General features: G+C 33.7%; 1 protein-coding gene across 12 annotated transcripts in view; it reads right to left on the minus strand.

Annotated features, from left to right (window-relative positions):
* The window catches only part of RYR2 (ryanodine receptor 2), a 361,102-nt gene that overhangs the window by 96,344 nt on the left and 248,171 nt on the right, over positions 1-16,587 (minus strand). For all 12 annotated transcript variants that reach the window (XM_046939481.1, XM_046939480.1, XM_025149037.3 and 9 more), the window contains 14 exons: positions 16,043-16,146; positions 14,914-15,049; positions 14,123-14,309; positions 13,579-13,684; positions 12,837-12,957; positions 11,774-11,943; positions 10,563-10,783; positions 9,184-9,274; positions 7,077-7,217; positions 6,081-6,244; positions 4,731-4,809; positions 3,979-4,068; positions 2,515-2,652; positions 567-644 (listed from right to left, as the gene is read on the minus strand). In XM_046939481.1, coding sequence (XP_046795437.1) covers positions 567-644; positions 2,515-2,652; positions 3,979-4,068; positions 4,731-4,809; positions 6,081-6,244; positions 7,077-7,217; positions 9,184-9,274; positions 10,563-10,783; positions 11,774-11,943; positions 12,837-12,957; positions 13,579-13,684; positions 14,123-14,309; positions 14,914-15,049; positions 16,043-16,146 — 1,826 coding nt within the window. The remainder of the gene's footprint in view (positions 1-566; positions 645-2,514; positions 2,653-3,978; positions 4,069-4,730; positions 4,810-6,080; positions 6,245-7,076; positions 7,218-9,183; positions 9,275-10,562; positions 10,784-11,773; positions 11,944-12,836; positions 12,958-13,578; positions 13,685-14,122; positions 14,310-14,913; positions 15,050-16,042; positions 16,147-16,587) is intronic.

The raw sequence follows: 16,587 nt of genomic DNA on the forward strand, positions 1-16,587 counted from the left end.
AAATCTGGCACCACACTCCATCAAATACCACTACAAAACTTAACTTTCTAAAGACAGTAACATCCTTTGTTTACCAACTAAAAGTAATGTTCCAAATAACAGCAAACTAGAGATAGATCTGTCAAGATCCTGCTCATGATCTGTTATTACAAGTCATACCAATAGTTACTGATTCAATTTGGAAAAATGAGCAATGACAAAATGTTTGAAGTAGCTGGTGGTGAAATTAAGGGTAAACAGAAAAAACAAACAAACAAAAAAACAACATGATGTTTCAAACACTTCTAAACAGAATTCTCTTTAGAATGAAAGATGTTTGCAAACAAGGCTTGGAAAAATAATCTGAGAGTAAAAGAAATTTCGGAGCCTTTCCGAAAGAACTGTTTTTGTTTTTTTTTTTAAATAAAAGAGAATCAAAGATCAATGGTGAAAAAGACAAAATAATAAAAAAAAAATCAGAATATATCAAAGGAAATAACAGAATGCACAAAATTTGTTTTCAATAAATTCACAAAAAAAAAGAACCATTTTAACTACCAAAAGGGTTAGAAGGGCTTCTGACTTACATGCACATCTCTGGAGAGGGTAACATTGCTCATATCAATTGCTCGAGGACTGTAACCATGGGCTGCATCTACAGAGATCTGAATGACAAACATGCAAAACAATGGAGTTGTTGGAGTTGTATATAAATATTTGTAAGTATTTGATATGAAGAAGTTAACATTAACAAGATACTGAAGGTAATGAAAGGACATAGGAAATACCAACAGTAGTAAATTTAAGTTGGATGTAGGGAAAAGGTGTAACCACCACTCATTTAAATGCAAATTTCACTTGAAAACATGTTCAAGATCTGAACTCACTGTGAATAATTCTGTACTGAAGTTATAACTAAATCTGTGCATTTTCCAAGGATTTTTTTTTTCAAAGAAAGACAAAGCAGGCCAAACCTCAGATGATGCACTTCAAGGTGAATTCAGGCAAAAAAAAAAAAAAAATCAAGCTTCCTGTTTTTCTATTCAACTCCATTTCTACCTATATTATCTACTAAACAAGATACATGTCCCTTTCTGTATGTCCTCTTCCTCACTCAGAAAATACCACCATTGTCATTCTCTCCACTGCCTAAATTTGTCACAGGTTCGAAGTCCTTTGATAAAAGATCAAATAAAGATAAACAATGACAGATTTGCTGGATGGCAAACCATTGATACAGGAAATGTGGCTAGAAAAAGGGAATTACTGTGCCTTCCTCTTAGGATTCTGCTGTAACAGATATACTTATGTCCACTACATGAGTATCTTCCTTTAAAAAGAACAGAAGTCTTCTTGCTGTTTTGTATCATATTTAGATGCAGATATATGAGAATTTGCAAGGCCTAACAGTTGCCCATTTAAAAGGCATTTTTGATAGAGAATACAATAATACAATGAATGAACATATAAGCAGTAAGCAGCAAAAAAAAAAAAAAAAAAAAGAATCTGGTAATCTTTCCTGTGTTTCCTAAAGGAAATTGTTTTTTTCCACAGGAATTATTGCATTAACATTACTGATTAAATAATTGGGGTAATAATAATAAAAATAAAATAAAAATAAAAATAAAAGAAGAAGAAGAAAAAGAAAAAGAAGGATTCCAGAACGAAATTATTGCTTGTAAACTAAAATTTTACTTGTTTTACTTCATCCTAAGTGCTAAATTTCATAATATTCACTTCCTAATGTCTAGACAGTGGAGGGGAAGGTTCAACTGCTTATTTTTCACAGGTGTACTACCAGTCTTGCAAATGTAAATTGCGCAGAGATGAGTGAAGAGAAGTGGAGATTTTTCTCCTCCTTTGTGTTTCCTCTGCTGATCTGACTCCATGTATGCCTCTATGAATAAAACTGATAGAGCTACTCTCCCCACTGAATTAACTTTGTAAAGTATATACAGCTGTAAGATAATATAATGCTGGTATTGCTCAATGTTATCCTAGCAGCATTGTGATTTAAGAAGGCCATCCCAAAGGAAAAAAAAAGTCTTTAACATTTTCAGAATTGTTTGGCTGTCAATTCACGTCAACATTATGCTTCATTAATATTAATATTTGTATTCAATTTCCTTCTTTTAAAACGACAAAATAAAAATCAATTATATGCATACCTTAACTTACTTCTCTTGTTATTTGAAGGCATCCATAGCCACAAAAATCCAAAACATCAATACCCAATATAATCATACTCCTAAATAATTTAGCGAATTTTAAATCAAATAATAATAATAAAAAAACTAGTTTAATGTTTCAATTTTTTAAGATGTTTGTTAGCTCAGTCTTTTGTAACAGTGAAAAAGTGTCAAGCTTCAGTGCACTGACATCTTCGGAGCTGTACGAGCCCTTGTAAAAAGTCCTTTCACATATTTTGGCACTACAGGATTATTTCATCACGTAAAAATCAAAGAATGGAGAGCAAGTTTTGCATGACTTTTTATTATTTTGGGGGGGAGGTAAATTTTCAAAAAAATTACTTACTTGACTGGTTTGAGATATGCGACGTGTCCGATTATACAATGCCATGGAATCTCCCTCCCGTGTCCTTTCAATCCGCCATCCCCATGCCAGCATGGTTTTTAGAGATTCTTTGATTGGCCATCGATAAATTTCTTTCTCCTAGAAGGATGCACAGGCAACAATTACCTTGTTTAACATGTAGCTGTGCAGAGCAAAAAATTAACTATTGTGCTTTTGCTTGATTATAATGAGATGAAAAAAATACTCCAAAGTCATGGCACAAGGACACTACAATGAGGCAAATAAATCCTATAAAATATTTACATTTATCATTTTAGAGGTGGGCAAAATTCTGACCATGCAGGAACCTGATGATCACAGGGATAAATAAGAGTCTTAATGGAATTAACTCAATACGAACTCAAAGGTAGACTGGTTAATTATCAGGAGTAATATGGTGTTTTCTCTGCTAGATGAAAGAAAACAACAATCACAGAATCATAAAAAGAAAAAAGTCTACATCAGAAGAGAACCCTGGAGATCATCTGGCTCATCCTCATGCTAAAGTCAGATTACCTAAGCTAGTTGAATTAAGTAAGGTTATCAAGATTAAGTTATCTAGGGATCTGCTGTGCCATGCCTTCAGTAATTCCAGTCTACCACTACTCTAGTCAACCAACTCAAGGAATTCTCAAGGAATGACGGATGTCCAGAAGGCATTTCTGGTGAGCAACTATACCCCAGTACCTCACCTGGTCACTATACATGCCTGTGAATAAAATAACTCTATTTTCTCCAACCTTGGAGGTGCTCAAGGAACATTTGGATATTGTGTTGAGGGACATGGTTTAATGAGAACTATTGGTGATGGGTGGATGGTTGGACAGGGTGATCCTGTGGGTCTTTTCCAACCTTGGTGATTCTGTGATTCTCTAAAACTACTTTTAGGTACTGCAAGACTGAGATTAGACACTTCTGAGCTTTCTTTAAGATGAACAAGTCCAGAGCCTACAAATTTGCTGCATTTACCAAGTTTTCCAATCTTCTAATCTAATCTTGTTGGACCTGATCACCTTGAAGGTCTTTTCCAACCTGAGCAATTCTATGATTCTATGCTGGAGGAGGACAGACAAAGACTCAATCTAAATCTAATCTTCACTAAGTATCCCTGGATGACCTAGCTCTAAAAATACACTGGTGTTATGACACTTGAGTTTCACTGTAAAATATGCCAGTTATGTTGAGCCATAAGAGAAAATTGTTTTGGTGTCCTGTTTAGTGTACAATAAAACACCCACTCCTTCTTTCTAAGATTTTGAGGAATGCAACAACAACACACTAGTGGATGGACAAAAAAAAAAAAAAAGGAGAGAGAGAGAGAGGTGTAAAAAAACCAAACAAACAATGTAATAGTGATGTGATATTTTCACAATGAAATATGCAAAGGTGCAATCCTGGATCAAGAAGAATGAACAAATTCCTCACCTTTTCAGAGAGTAGTTTATACTGCTTCATTAATGGTTGCACTTTTGCAGATTCAGAGTATGTTTCACCATACGTCCATCCATTGGCAAACTGAAAACATCAATAAAGAGGGAAAAAGTAGGAAAAATCCTATTTTTACTTTGTATAAGTGAGTGGAAGAATGCTTCTGACTTTCTATTCTCTTAAAATGCCCTTTCTACAGTTTTCTCAACGAATCTTTATATTATCCACATTCAATGAAAAGAATTATATAAAAAAAAACACCTTTTCTGAAAATTAGCAACTGCTTGACGAAAACATTTCAAGATATTTTGTCTTCATTGACTTCCTCTAGATAACTCCACAGAGCAGAATAGCGTGTTACAGTTGAGGAATAGTTTTTAATACTTGGCACCAGAAACTACATGAAGTCATACAAATCCAAAAAGTGTCTGCATTTTTTAAATGTTCTGTTTTTACTAATAAAAAAAATAAAGTCAGCAAAGCTCTCAAACAATTAACCAAATATATTAGCATAATAATCAACAATAAAAATAATGAAATGCTGAACGACTATCCTGAAATATTTCTCTGGACTTAAAGAAGTCTTAACCTCCCAAAAGCTTACTTGAAGAAAATTTTTATTTATTTCTTACCTACATACCAACTTAGAATATTATGAAAAGCAATAACATTCAAATTTAAATCTTTTTCAGATTAAGTGGATACAAATTAACAATAAAAAATAGGAATAACAGGAATAGAGATTTTACCTTTTCCATCGACCATTTATCATGAGAATGTTCTGCATATTTGTTAATGAAATATTCCAGCTTTTCAGGGATTGTAATGCTGAAAGTTAAGGGGAAAAAAGGTAATACATCACAAATGTTAAACATGAAATTTGCTTTGATGAGAAGTTTTAAAAAAAATTTTGCAATCATACATCAATTCAAAGCAATTTACTGTGCTGTTTTCCTCACACACAGTTTCTCCAAGACCCAGTTATATCAAAGATGAAATCTGACCTATTTAATTATTGCCAAATGAAAACAACAGCTGTAATAGAATTTTAAGTTCTTTGACCCACATGCGTAGGGAAAATTCAGTAACAATACCCAGCACTTACTCTTTTTGTTACTTATTTCTATTACAAGTATTCTTTTTTTTTGTGATTAAATATATAAACATGACCTATAGCTTCAGTAATGCAATTGTTTATTACACATATCCATAATAAACTAGATACGACAACACCTTGCCCTTTTTGCAACACATCATGAATTTTATATATTTATAAATTATATTTTATATAATATATATTATTGAATATAGTTATTTATATATTTATGTTTTATCATTTATATCTGTATCAATATACTATGTATCAAAGGTACGAATATACTGACTGCATTCTGTTCTCTGAATGTTAATACAGACAAAGTCCACAAGGGCAATTGAAGCAAATTTTTTACAAGTAGTATTTTTCAAGTTACAGTGAACAACCATACCATTGTAAGACTATTTTATACAACGGGAAACATGGTCCCAGCTGTGGTAGAATATTAGGACAAAAAAATCTCTTTCCAACACCTATTCTTTCTGACTATGAACTTAAGAGGGCAGAATCTGACTGTCTGGAGAGAATGAATATCTGTTTTGCTATTTATTTCCCCATTATTTGGAGTAAAAAAGAGATGATATGAACGTATGATCATTATCGTTTTCTGTAGGTACACGGCTATTCACAGGCATTAGAATTACAATCTTAGCACATGTTCATAATGGCAGCTCTATGATGTAGAGCTTCCTACTTTTCCAGTTCCTAAAAACATGCTCTGCTGTCAGCAGCAGATGTACAAAGGTAACTGGAGAGCTCTATCTTTAATACATGAAAATGTATTAAAAATCTGCTAGGTTTAGCAACAGATTAGTAATGTAAATGGAGATTTTTTACTATTATTATTATTTTATTAAGAAAATAAAAATAAAATTCAAGGTCTACATTTTATCTAGACGATGAGAATTCAGAAGAGTCATGACTAATTTCACATCTTACCAACAATGGACTCTTTCTTTGTATACTCATGGAAAAAAATAGCTGCAACAAAATAATTTCTTACTTTGAAGTATCAACAGGTTGAGGATTAAAGTTTCCATCTGAATCCATTGAAGATTGTTTCTCCATCATATTGACATAATTTGATTCCATATAATCTGGAGGTAATGCCCCTGCAACTGCACTCAAACAAGGCAAAGCCAGTTTGAATAGTTCTTGTTCATACTTCTGTAGACCACACAAAGGATAGAAAATGAATAGTCAAAGGAAGCAATCATCATCATTGCTAAAACTGAAATAAATGAAACCAAGCAGCCATAGAATGGTTTTCTTAGTGTGAAACTGACTTTTTTTTTTCTGAAAATAAAGGCAACTGACTGCCCAAAACAAATTATGGAACTATAGCTAAGGTTAGGGCCTTGTTTTGTTGACCTCTGGATTCATTCATGTATCTTAATATCCATTTTATACTGTGGAGACCAGAACAGTATTCAAGGTCAAGCTGCAGCACTGCTAAATGAGTAGGAGAATCACCTCTTCTGACCAGCTAGCTATGTTTTGTTTAATGCACACCAAAAATGCAGTTTGTCCTATTGACAGACAGGGCACACTGCTGCCTTGTATTGTGCCTACTGTTGACCAGCACCTGCAGATCCCTCTCTGAAAAGTTGATTTGGAGGGACAGTAATCCTGGTTGAAGAAACTATAGTGTGTAAGGCAGAAAAGTGCAGCTTTCAGCTATCTGAAGATTCTTGAGTTTGTTTTTAGGGCTCTGAAGAGTAGTTGACCTATATAAATATACTTCAAGCTTACTATGTTAGGTATAGGCTTTTTTTAAAATTTATTTTTAATGAGCAGACAAATAGGTATACCTATCTGAATATATAACAGGAAGGTTTAAACTAGAAGACTAAAATTTTACTAACGTCTATATTTCCACTATGTATTACTCACTTTAATGTAGATAACATAGGGTTAATAGAAGATAGGTAAAAGTTAGATTACAGAAAGGAAGTTACACTTTTTTTATTAGTGGTAGATGGATAGTAAAATGAATTACCTTTTGAGACAAAGCATCAAAAATACCCCAGAACAACTTTCTGGATAAATGAAGTTCTTCTTCTGAGGCAGCACCAAAGTTACCCCATCCACCTGGTAAACAATAATACTTCCAGCATCTTTCATAATGGTTTGTCAGCAACTAAAACAGAACATATTTTGAAAAAAAAATAAAATATAACTTCTGATGTTCTCCAGTTCTGGGACTCAACATCTACAGGCACTGCCAAAGAATTTTAACTTCTACAAAGAAGCAATGATATTTACTTACTACTTAAATTGCTTGTGGACAAACACACAAGAAAAAGTTTTTACTTTTAACATTAGCGACATATACAAAAAAAACATGCTCTACCGAGTATCATGTTTCCCACCACAACCGAGAGCCCTGACAGATCAGCTGAAGACAAGAATTCACCTCCATCAGCATTCTGCTATCCCAAACACTGCTGCTGGGTGGGATAAGATAATAGAATCATGATACAAGCTAGTTCCCAGTTACTCTTTACATGTCTGAAAGCTATTCAACAGTTAGTCCCAGTGTGACTCATCTGTTCTGTGAGCTGCAAAAACCTGCTACCAGACTACCCTCCAGCCTTCTCTTAAAATTGGTAGTGAGTTTTATTCTCTGTCATTCATTACATGCATGTTTCTCGTTAAGTGGTTACAAAATTCCAGATTATTAGGGAGTCAAATGGTGCAAGGACCTGCTAGCAGGTATTTGTCAAACCCAAACATCACAGATTTTACATTTAATGGATCATCTATGTCCCTGAGTCACAAACAAGTAGAGAAAACATTAGTTGGACATCTGTCACCAAAAGCAATCCCAAATGATAATGAACGCCTGATATTAGTGAAGTATGAAACCTAGACTAATTTAGGAGTGGATAAACAAAGCTTTATCTAAGGCACAGAGTGCTCTTCCTAGGGAAAAAAGAAAAGAAAAAACACAAGAAAAAAACAGTTTCAACATCAATTTGCAAAGCACATTGGCAAAATATTATAAGTAGCTAGGCTCTCTTTTTTTTTCTAGTGAAAACAAATGACAACATGGCAAAGTGCAGACATTCACAATATCAGTTTGTAGAAGTAAAGACTGGTATTAAATAAAACAAACAAATAAGCCCTTGAAGTACAGAAATGAGGACTTTCTCTTAATCAACATTATAAACTCAATATTGTGAAATTCTGCTAAACTTGACATGGATCAGAAAACAATCTGTATAACCAATTTGTATGAAGGATACTCCGAAAGTAATGCCTCCTATTTTATTACATCAGCTCATGAAATCAGAGGCACACGGTAGGGGTATTGCAGTAGAGGTTGAACCTTCCCACCAATATTCTGTTACATGTTGCTGCTGAGGCAAAGGTGTGGAATTGAATTCCTCCATGTGGAAGAAATTGCACTCACTGACATTCATAAACTGGCATAGTAAAATCCTGCACAATTCTGAAGAGTATTATGGCAACCAAAACAGATATATAATACAATTAATCCTGATATGTGGCTTTTGAAATAGAAAGAAATGTTGAATAAGAAACAATGTCATATCTCATTCAAATTGCTGGTGGGAAAGCACTGAAAAGGGCTGCTGAAAAGCACTAGTATGACAGGCAAAAAATGATACATTTCTTACAACCAGCAATGAAATCTGAAGAACCTTTAAAGACTTTGCCATATTGTAAAGGAAAAAAAATACTTTTTCTTGTGCACAGTCAGAATGAAAATACAGGTTAGAACTTTTGAGGGCTGAAAACAAAAGGGAAGTTTAATTAAAAACATATATTGCTTAGATTTCCAAGCACAAACCACAGAAAAAGGGTCTGTATTCCAATAGAAACAAAAATCAATACGGATGTCAAAAGGAAAGGTACAAGCAAATTATCAGCTACTATCTTCGTGCACATACATATACTTCCACATTATTATTTTTTCCCCCCTAATGATTTCCCTATTCTGTTTCTATATGCTCTTGGAAACAAAAAAAACACAGGGGTAGACGTATTAGATATGGACTTCATAATTCTACAAGGAAGGATGCAAATCAGACTGATTTTCTTACAAGAGAAGAATACTACTGAAGATTAAAGTATACATTTACCTTGAGAGGCATCTTTGCATGTTCATTTAATAGGGGAACATCAAATACTAATCTTCTCAGCAAATGCTGCATCATAGAAGGTCTCAACTGCCTAAAAGCAGACAGACAATTTCTACGGGGTTTATCACCACAGTTGCTTACAAATAAATAAATAATAAATACATTAAAGCAAACTGTCAATTCTATTCTACATTAAAATTCTTCAGATTCATTAAGTAATGAGATTTTGCTTGCAACACTGAAAAATCATGTCCAAAAAGGGAGCAAGGAAGCACGTATCAAAGAAAAACTTCTCAGAATGCCATAAATCAAATCCTTTAAAGAAGCACAGGAAAGCATCTGATCTGTAGACAAAGATGTAATGAATCAGAAAAAAAAATCTGAATTCTCATACTATGTATTATGGTCACTCTGTCCACAAGCAGAGGCTATAATGTGAATTTCTTACAACATACCTCAATGGTACTGAAAAATATCTTATCAACTAACAATGACATAAGAGCACTAATTCTTCACGTGCATTAAATCAGACACGCAGTAGTAGATGCCAACTGGAGAGATGGAGGAAATATATACACTATGTATTTCAGAATGACAATGACATTGAACCGTTCCAGAAAAACAGCCAACACTCATTCCTTTTATTGGTTCTTAAGAAGGTCATGTATATAGAACAATCAATGTGAAACGTAAAGAATTTTTGTATGGTACTTTTTCTCCCCCTTATGAGTCCCCTTATGAATTTGCTCACATCTTATAAAAAATAATTACAGTAAAGGATTTAAAAGGGCTCCGGTGATTTGAAAGCCTAAATGTTGCTAACTTTCATTAGGGATTACATTCATCACTGCATTACAATTGATCTTGTAAACCTACAAACACTTATGATTATAACTAAATGTTTTTGAAACTTGTAGATAGAAGATGAAATTCCTCCATCAAGTGTCAATGATGAAGTACAACTGTACCAGTCATTGAGTAGGATTTCAAATGTAACACAACCTATATAAATATCTTGATTGAACTGCATGACCTACTAAACATAAACCACATTGCCAGCCTGTAAGGCTGAAGAAATTCAAATTGTACTTCATTGAATGCACAATTCAACATTTCCAGAGCTTTTTTGCAGTACACCCTTCACGCCAAAACACTGCCAATGTATAATTTTTAAAGACTCAATAAAACAAAGTAACTAGAGGCATATAAGCAATTAATAAAGTAGCAAGCAGAATACAATCATTATTTTTAAAATGTCATAATCATGTTTCAGCAGAAATTCTTAATTTTGCTACTCATGGCACAGTTCTGCATTCCCATATTATACAGAGGTCACTTTATCAACTCACATTCCTGTACAGACAAGAGTATGTTCTTACCCACAGATAGAAAGTAAGCACTCCTCAATGGAATCTCGCTGAGCTTTGGTAAGAGAGCAGCCCTTTGAAAGTCTGTACACAGTATGTAATAAGGAGTCAATAAGGGAAGCATGGTGCTCTGTGCCAGCAAAAAGAGGAGCACATCTGGTCAACAGAGGCAAGACTGCTGTGCAAAGGTATCGATTCAGAGCTAAAGCCATATCTGTAGCACTCAAAGCAGCCTACAAAGTAAACGAGAATGAAATTAGGTTTGTTTTGTCATGTTAAAGGTCTGTCAAATTAAAGGGTTTTTTTTTTTTGTTTGCTTTTTAGCCATTAAAAGGGGAAATATTTAAAGCACAAATGCAGATTTGAAACCCACTGAATACTGAATGTCTAGCTTCCCTTTGCGCTTCGGTAGTCTTCTCACAGATGGCATTTTTTAAGGTTATATGAATGAAAGCATGATAAAAATAATGAAATTGGCAACTGAAGATAGTCTTTCAAAAACAAAACAGTTTTCAATTTTATATTAAAGAATGTCATACAGTGGCTTCCAAAAACATTCTGAGATCAGATAAAACCAGCAAAGTTTGCATTTACAAAACTCAGTAAAATCAAGCAGAAGTTCTAAACAGGGAACAGATCCTCACCCATTCTTAAATAAAAATATGATTATTAAAACAAAAGTTTAAATAAAAGGTCAGATAGAAAAATCAACTTTCACATCTTAGCACTTATATAAGCTTTCTAAATTTGACATTTCTTTACAAAGCCAACTAAGAAAAATTAGAGGGAAAAAAGGCTTGCAAAAATATGGAAAGCTATTTTTATGACAAGGAAAAAACAAACAAAATTGAGTTTATTAAAAACAAAGCACATGCCCTAACAAATTCCTGGAGCGAAATTCCGTGTTCCTTGGAAGAGACTTTCAGTTACGTGCTTTGCTGGCAGCTGATCTACAGTAAAAGGTTAGAAATTCTCATGGGAAAAGGCATTGGTTCTCTATGGATATGGGTATCAAAGGGGACACTTTAGGAATCAAAGCATTATTCTGAAGAATCCCTTTTCATTGATTTTCAAATATTCTCAAAACTAATCAGCCACAGGCAACTCAGTCAGCAGAAGGCAACACACACCGAAAAAAAAAAATAATAATTCTGAGGCGTAAAAAATGTTTCAGTGTTCACTAAAATAGAGGAACAAAATTTATAAAAGACTCAAAATCTTACTGTATCTAAAGAAGCAGCAGCACGGAGATCTGGCAGAAAGCCAACTTCAAGAAGATGTAGAAGAAAATCCTGATCCTCAATTCCATAGACCCTGTCAAGGAACAAAACCATGGCTGCCTTGTGATCTGGGCAAAACCCCGCAGACATGTCAGGTTCCACCACAGTACCATCTAAAAGGAAAAAATGAAACTTCAATGACAAGGAACGTCCTTCAACAGCAAACTAGGCAGTTTATGCTACTTCTCCTCAGAGGTTTCAAGCCTCCGTAGATATGAAACCATCTTCCTTGTGGTTTTGTTACACAATGGCAACATAATCTGAAAACTTTCAAAATAAATAACAGAAATATTTTTTAAATCTTGATATTTTCATTTTGAAAACAAAATAATTTGGTATCCATGAGCTGTTCTATATGCTATTTAGATACCAGTTTTAGATCTATAACATATTATTACTAGTTGGAATACAAATAAATAGTTGTATAATAGAATGATTATCATTTCTACTATAATTTATTGGGCATTCCTATGCTGTAAGTTTTTAGACAACCCATGTTTTCTCTAAAGACACCCAAAAAAGCATATGTAACGTCTTTCCATTTTATACTAATGTTCACATTACACCCAAGTAATGCAAGGAATTCTATGTGAGCAGAATGATATGTATGCTATAACTTCAGCATAGTTGCCGAAGAACAACTCTGGTGTCTTAGTAAGATCGGTAGAAACAATCAGTAGGATTAGAACAATAAAAGCAAGGATTACTTTTTTAAAAATACTTTAGAAAAAAGGTATACATTTGCAGATTTTTTTTTTTAAGTTTTAAGAGACTTTCATAAAATCTCTTCAATAAAATTTACATTAGTGATTTAAGCATACACAGAACTATTAACTGTTGCATGCGGAAACACATTTGAAACATGATTTTACTTCTAATATTAATTATAAGTTGCTTAATTTCTAGAATATTATGAAATATTGAAGGAAGTATGTGTATCAATATACAGTCAAATTATAAAACATAAGAATTGGGCAGGAGAAAAACAGTACAATAATCATCTTACCTTTAGCTATGGTCGGCATGTGGAACGGAATGCTAATTACGCCCACCAAATCTTCCAGTGGAATCAAAGACCTTAGAATTGACCTGATTCTTATGGCCTCCCCTTTACCAGCATGTATGAGCTAAGGAAAAGATAAATAAAATATTACAGAGGTCTTCATTTTATCTTGCATATGTGCTCATAATGCGGAAACTTCGCAAACCATAAATACACAAGAATGACTGCTCCCAAATTCATTATATTTAGCATTGCAAATTTCAAGAGAATCTGTACTTACTTGCTGTGCTTTGGATGCAGATATGGAAAGTCTAGAAATCTAAAGGTTTTGTTATTAAATGAAATTAGACATGTTTTCAGAATTGAATGTTTGGAAAAACAGGTGAACAAAGTATAAAAAAGATGTAGCACATAGTAGAAGAAAAAATAAAAAAACAAAAGCAGACTTTCAGATGTAAAAATATACTTTTTTCCCCCATTCCAGGCTGAACAGCAATGCCTTCAGGTATCACAGTTGTTGGTTTGACGTTGATTTTTTGGGTTTCTTATTTTGGTGTTTTTATTTGTTGTAATGTGTACATTGCTCTTCTTCAACATACACATTACCTATACAGAGATACTATGTAGTCATAATACTGCTTTTGTACCCAATTACATGTGTCTTTGCAAAAACACCCAACAGCAGAAAACCAATCAATCAGTAAAACTGTCTTTACTTTCCAGTACATGAAGACACAAAACTTACATGCATTTCAGGGGCACAACGTCCTAAGAGATCAATCAAAGCAGCATAAAATGTCATGATTGCATTCCCCATATGAATAGTGTCATCTTCTTGTTCTTCCATTTCACTGTAATTAGTTAATTGATAGAATTAAAGAATGAAAAAATCACAAGAAGGTTTTTACATTAGCAATAAAGAATAGCTGCTACAGCTTATACATGGTAGCTTCCTCATATCCAGTGGACTTCTAGTGGACTTGCACAGAATGGAATTTGTAGCTAGGAGACTGTAGTGACATCTGCATTGTAATAATTTATCTGCTTCATCATGAACCAGAGGAAAAATTTAATCAAACACAATTTTGAAGAGGATACAATGTTTAGAGAAAGCCATTTAAATGTAGCAGCGTGGGAAAAGCAGTATTTGATAGAACATCATTCTCTACCCTCCAGGGAAGAACCTAGTCGATAACTTACATGTTAAAATAAAGAAGTCATTTCATGACTAGAATTATGAAACTGATAAATAAATATGATGACAGTGTAAGCAATCACCCTGTACCTACAGGGTTTTACTAGATCCATTATTTGGGGAAGGTCCGTCTCTTGTTGGATCTTCTGATATTTGTATTGCTTCCTCCATGGCAGCAAGTAGACCATTGCCTCCTTCTCCTCTTAGAGCCGGACCAAAACATTCTGGTCGACGAATAAGCAGTCTCACTACAACATTTGCATTCTCTTCCACACTCTCTCCTATCATATGAAATATTAAAATTTAAGTTTCTATCCACAATCAGAAAAAGTTACACAGAAATGTAGGGTCTAAGCTTAAGTAGACACTTAAATACAAACCTGTTTAAATATCATGACAAAATTGTGTAAACACACAAATATATCCCTCTAATTATTATTAGAAACTATGAAATAAATTTGTGGTTTTATTCAAAATTACAAAACATGACTGATTTGAAGTGAGAGTGCTAATGACAGGAGTGCTATAGCTGCTAAACACAAGCTACACTGTTCAAATCTTAAACAAATGATGGGTCTTTGGCTCTACATCTAGCAAAAATTTCATCTTAGGTTTAGGAGACTTTGCTCCACTTCCAATGGAGATGCGTCCATTCCAAGGACTAAAGATAGGTCTAACAATCAGGGAGTAGGCTCACATGAGCCTATCAGATCTGTGAAATGGGAATCTATGACATTATACGCCGCATTGTATAATCTTACTCTAACTGTACCATAAATTTATCTTAATAAGTTGGCTTGCAATGTTAATTTAAACATAAATTTTAATGCAGCTATTTATTCAGACATTAGAGGAAAGTATAAAACTGAAAGGCTTTTATACTACCATTGCAAAATACAGCAAAACGAAGAAAATCCAAATATCGCTCTCCTTCAACTGGATTCCATCCAATGTCTGGATAGCCTTTAGAAATCAACAAAGGACAACTCTGCAATCCACATCCAGCCAAGTATCGAACCACCTATAAAGAAAGATAAGGTTAAAAAAAGGAATAAAAAAAGATATTTCTTGTATAAAAAAAAGAGAGAGAGAGAGAAAGAGAGAAGTAAAGTTTCAAAAGGAAGTCTACACTTATATTGTCTTGGATTTGACTTCTACATTCTGTTATCCTGAATGTAACTAAGTAATATTTTGGGCAAGCCAGAAAAGCAACTCCTTTCTTAGCTCACTTTCCCAACCTTCCCCTATTTCCACCACTACAAACTGCAAAGCCTTCACTTTTTCTCTTTGTACATCACTGCTCTGGTCTCTATGTTTCTCTTCCAATCGTGAGCATTAAGAATTAGTCAGCTTAGTGACAGTTCCCTTCTACAGTCTACCTATTCTGAAAACTTATCATCATATTTAACTCACAGCTGTGCTCTTTCATTTTAAATTTGCTTTTCACTCCTTTTTTTTTTTCATTCTTACTTTTTAAACACGAATCTGTTTTATACTCACTGTTATTCAAACTGATAGCCACAGTAGTAGCTTTCAGTTCTCTCTCTCCTGTCTGAATTTTAAGGCACTATCTACCCCCAGTAAGCCTCTCCTGGCTGCTCCCAATCACTTTCTTGTGTTTCGGGTTGTCAGAAAGTACCTCTAGCATTATTTGTTCTATAATCTTCCCAAAAGAGTCATCATCGGAACAGAAGAACAAAAGAAAGATCATATCAATAGTGTTTTGTTGAGGGTGGACTCCACTATTTCCAAAGTAAGGGTTGCCCTTGAACCAATTCCTGTTGGCTTTACCTGTACATGTAATAACCATAAACTCAAAGTTCAATCATCCAGAGCATCAGCAGAAAAAGCAAACAAACAGATTCTAATAATCTTCCTGCAAAACTATTTAAAATTTCCATACAATTTTCATCTTGGATGTTGATTATACTTTTCTACTTTTTGTGGGCCAGAGCAAAGGAATCTTCACCTTTCCAGAAGGTATAAAAATATGCATGATAAAGTAGCTACCAACCTTCTCCAGATCAGGCTCCCTTAAAGCTAGTGCAAGTTCGTTGTTATCCATCACAGATGCTGCTGCAACATCTAAAGGAGTAGATCCTCGCATAGAAGGAGAGGCTGTTGAAATAACGTTTAGTTTCAGTAGTAATTTAATAGAATTTAACAATATAATAGTACAATAATGAAAACTAGTTAATAGAATATAACATTCTGTAATTAGTTAGCACATTATTATAAGTGTACCAGTTAAACCACTCAATTTATAATCATCTTGCACTTATATGAAATGTGAAATAAATAGGAATTCAAAATACAACCTAGATGTTTATGCTAGACAACCTGTCCCACACATTCCTACTCTCATCATAAAATTCATTTAAAGATCTTACTCTTGACAATACTCTTAACTTTGTTTTGAGGAAAAGATAAAAAAAAAATTATGTCCAAAAGAATGACATCTTATCTAATATACTGAAATTGAACATATCTTTCAGCTTCAAAATATTAGAACACATGTTATTTATTTCTGTTAAAACAGCAGTCAATATAGTATCAGTA

Source organism: Gallus gallus, chromosome 3, assembly GCF_016699485.2.
Source record: "Gallus gallus isolate bGalGal1 chromosome 3, bGalGal1.mat.broiler.GRCg7b, whole genome shotgun sequence".
In the NCBI taxonomy this organism is placed as follows: Eukaryota; Metazoa; Chordata; class Aves; order Galliformes; family Phasianidae; genus Gallus; species Gallus gallus.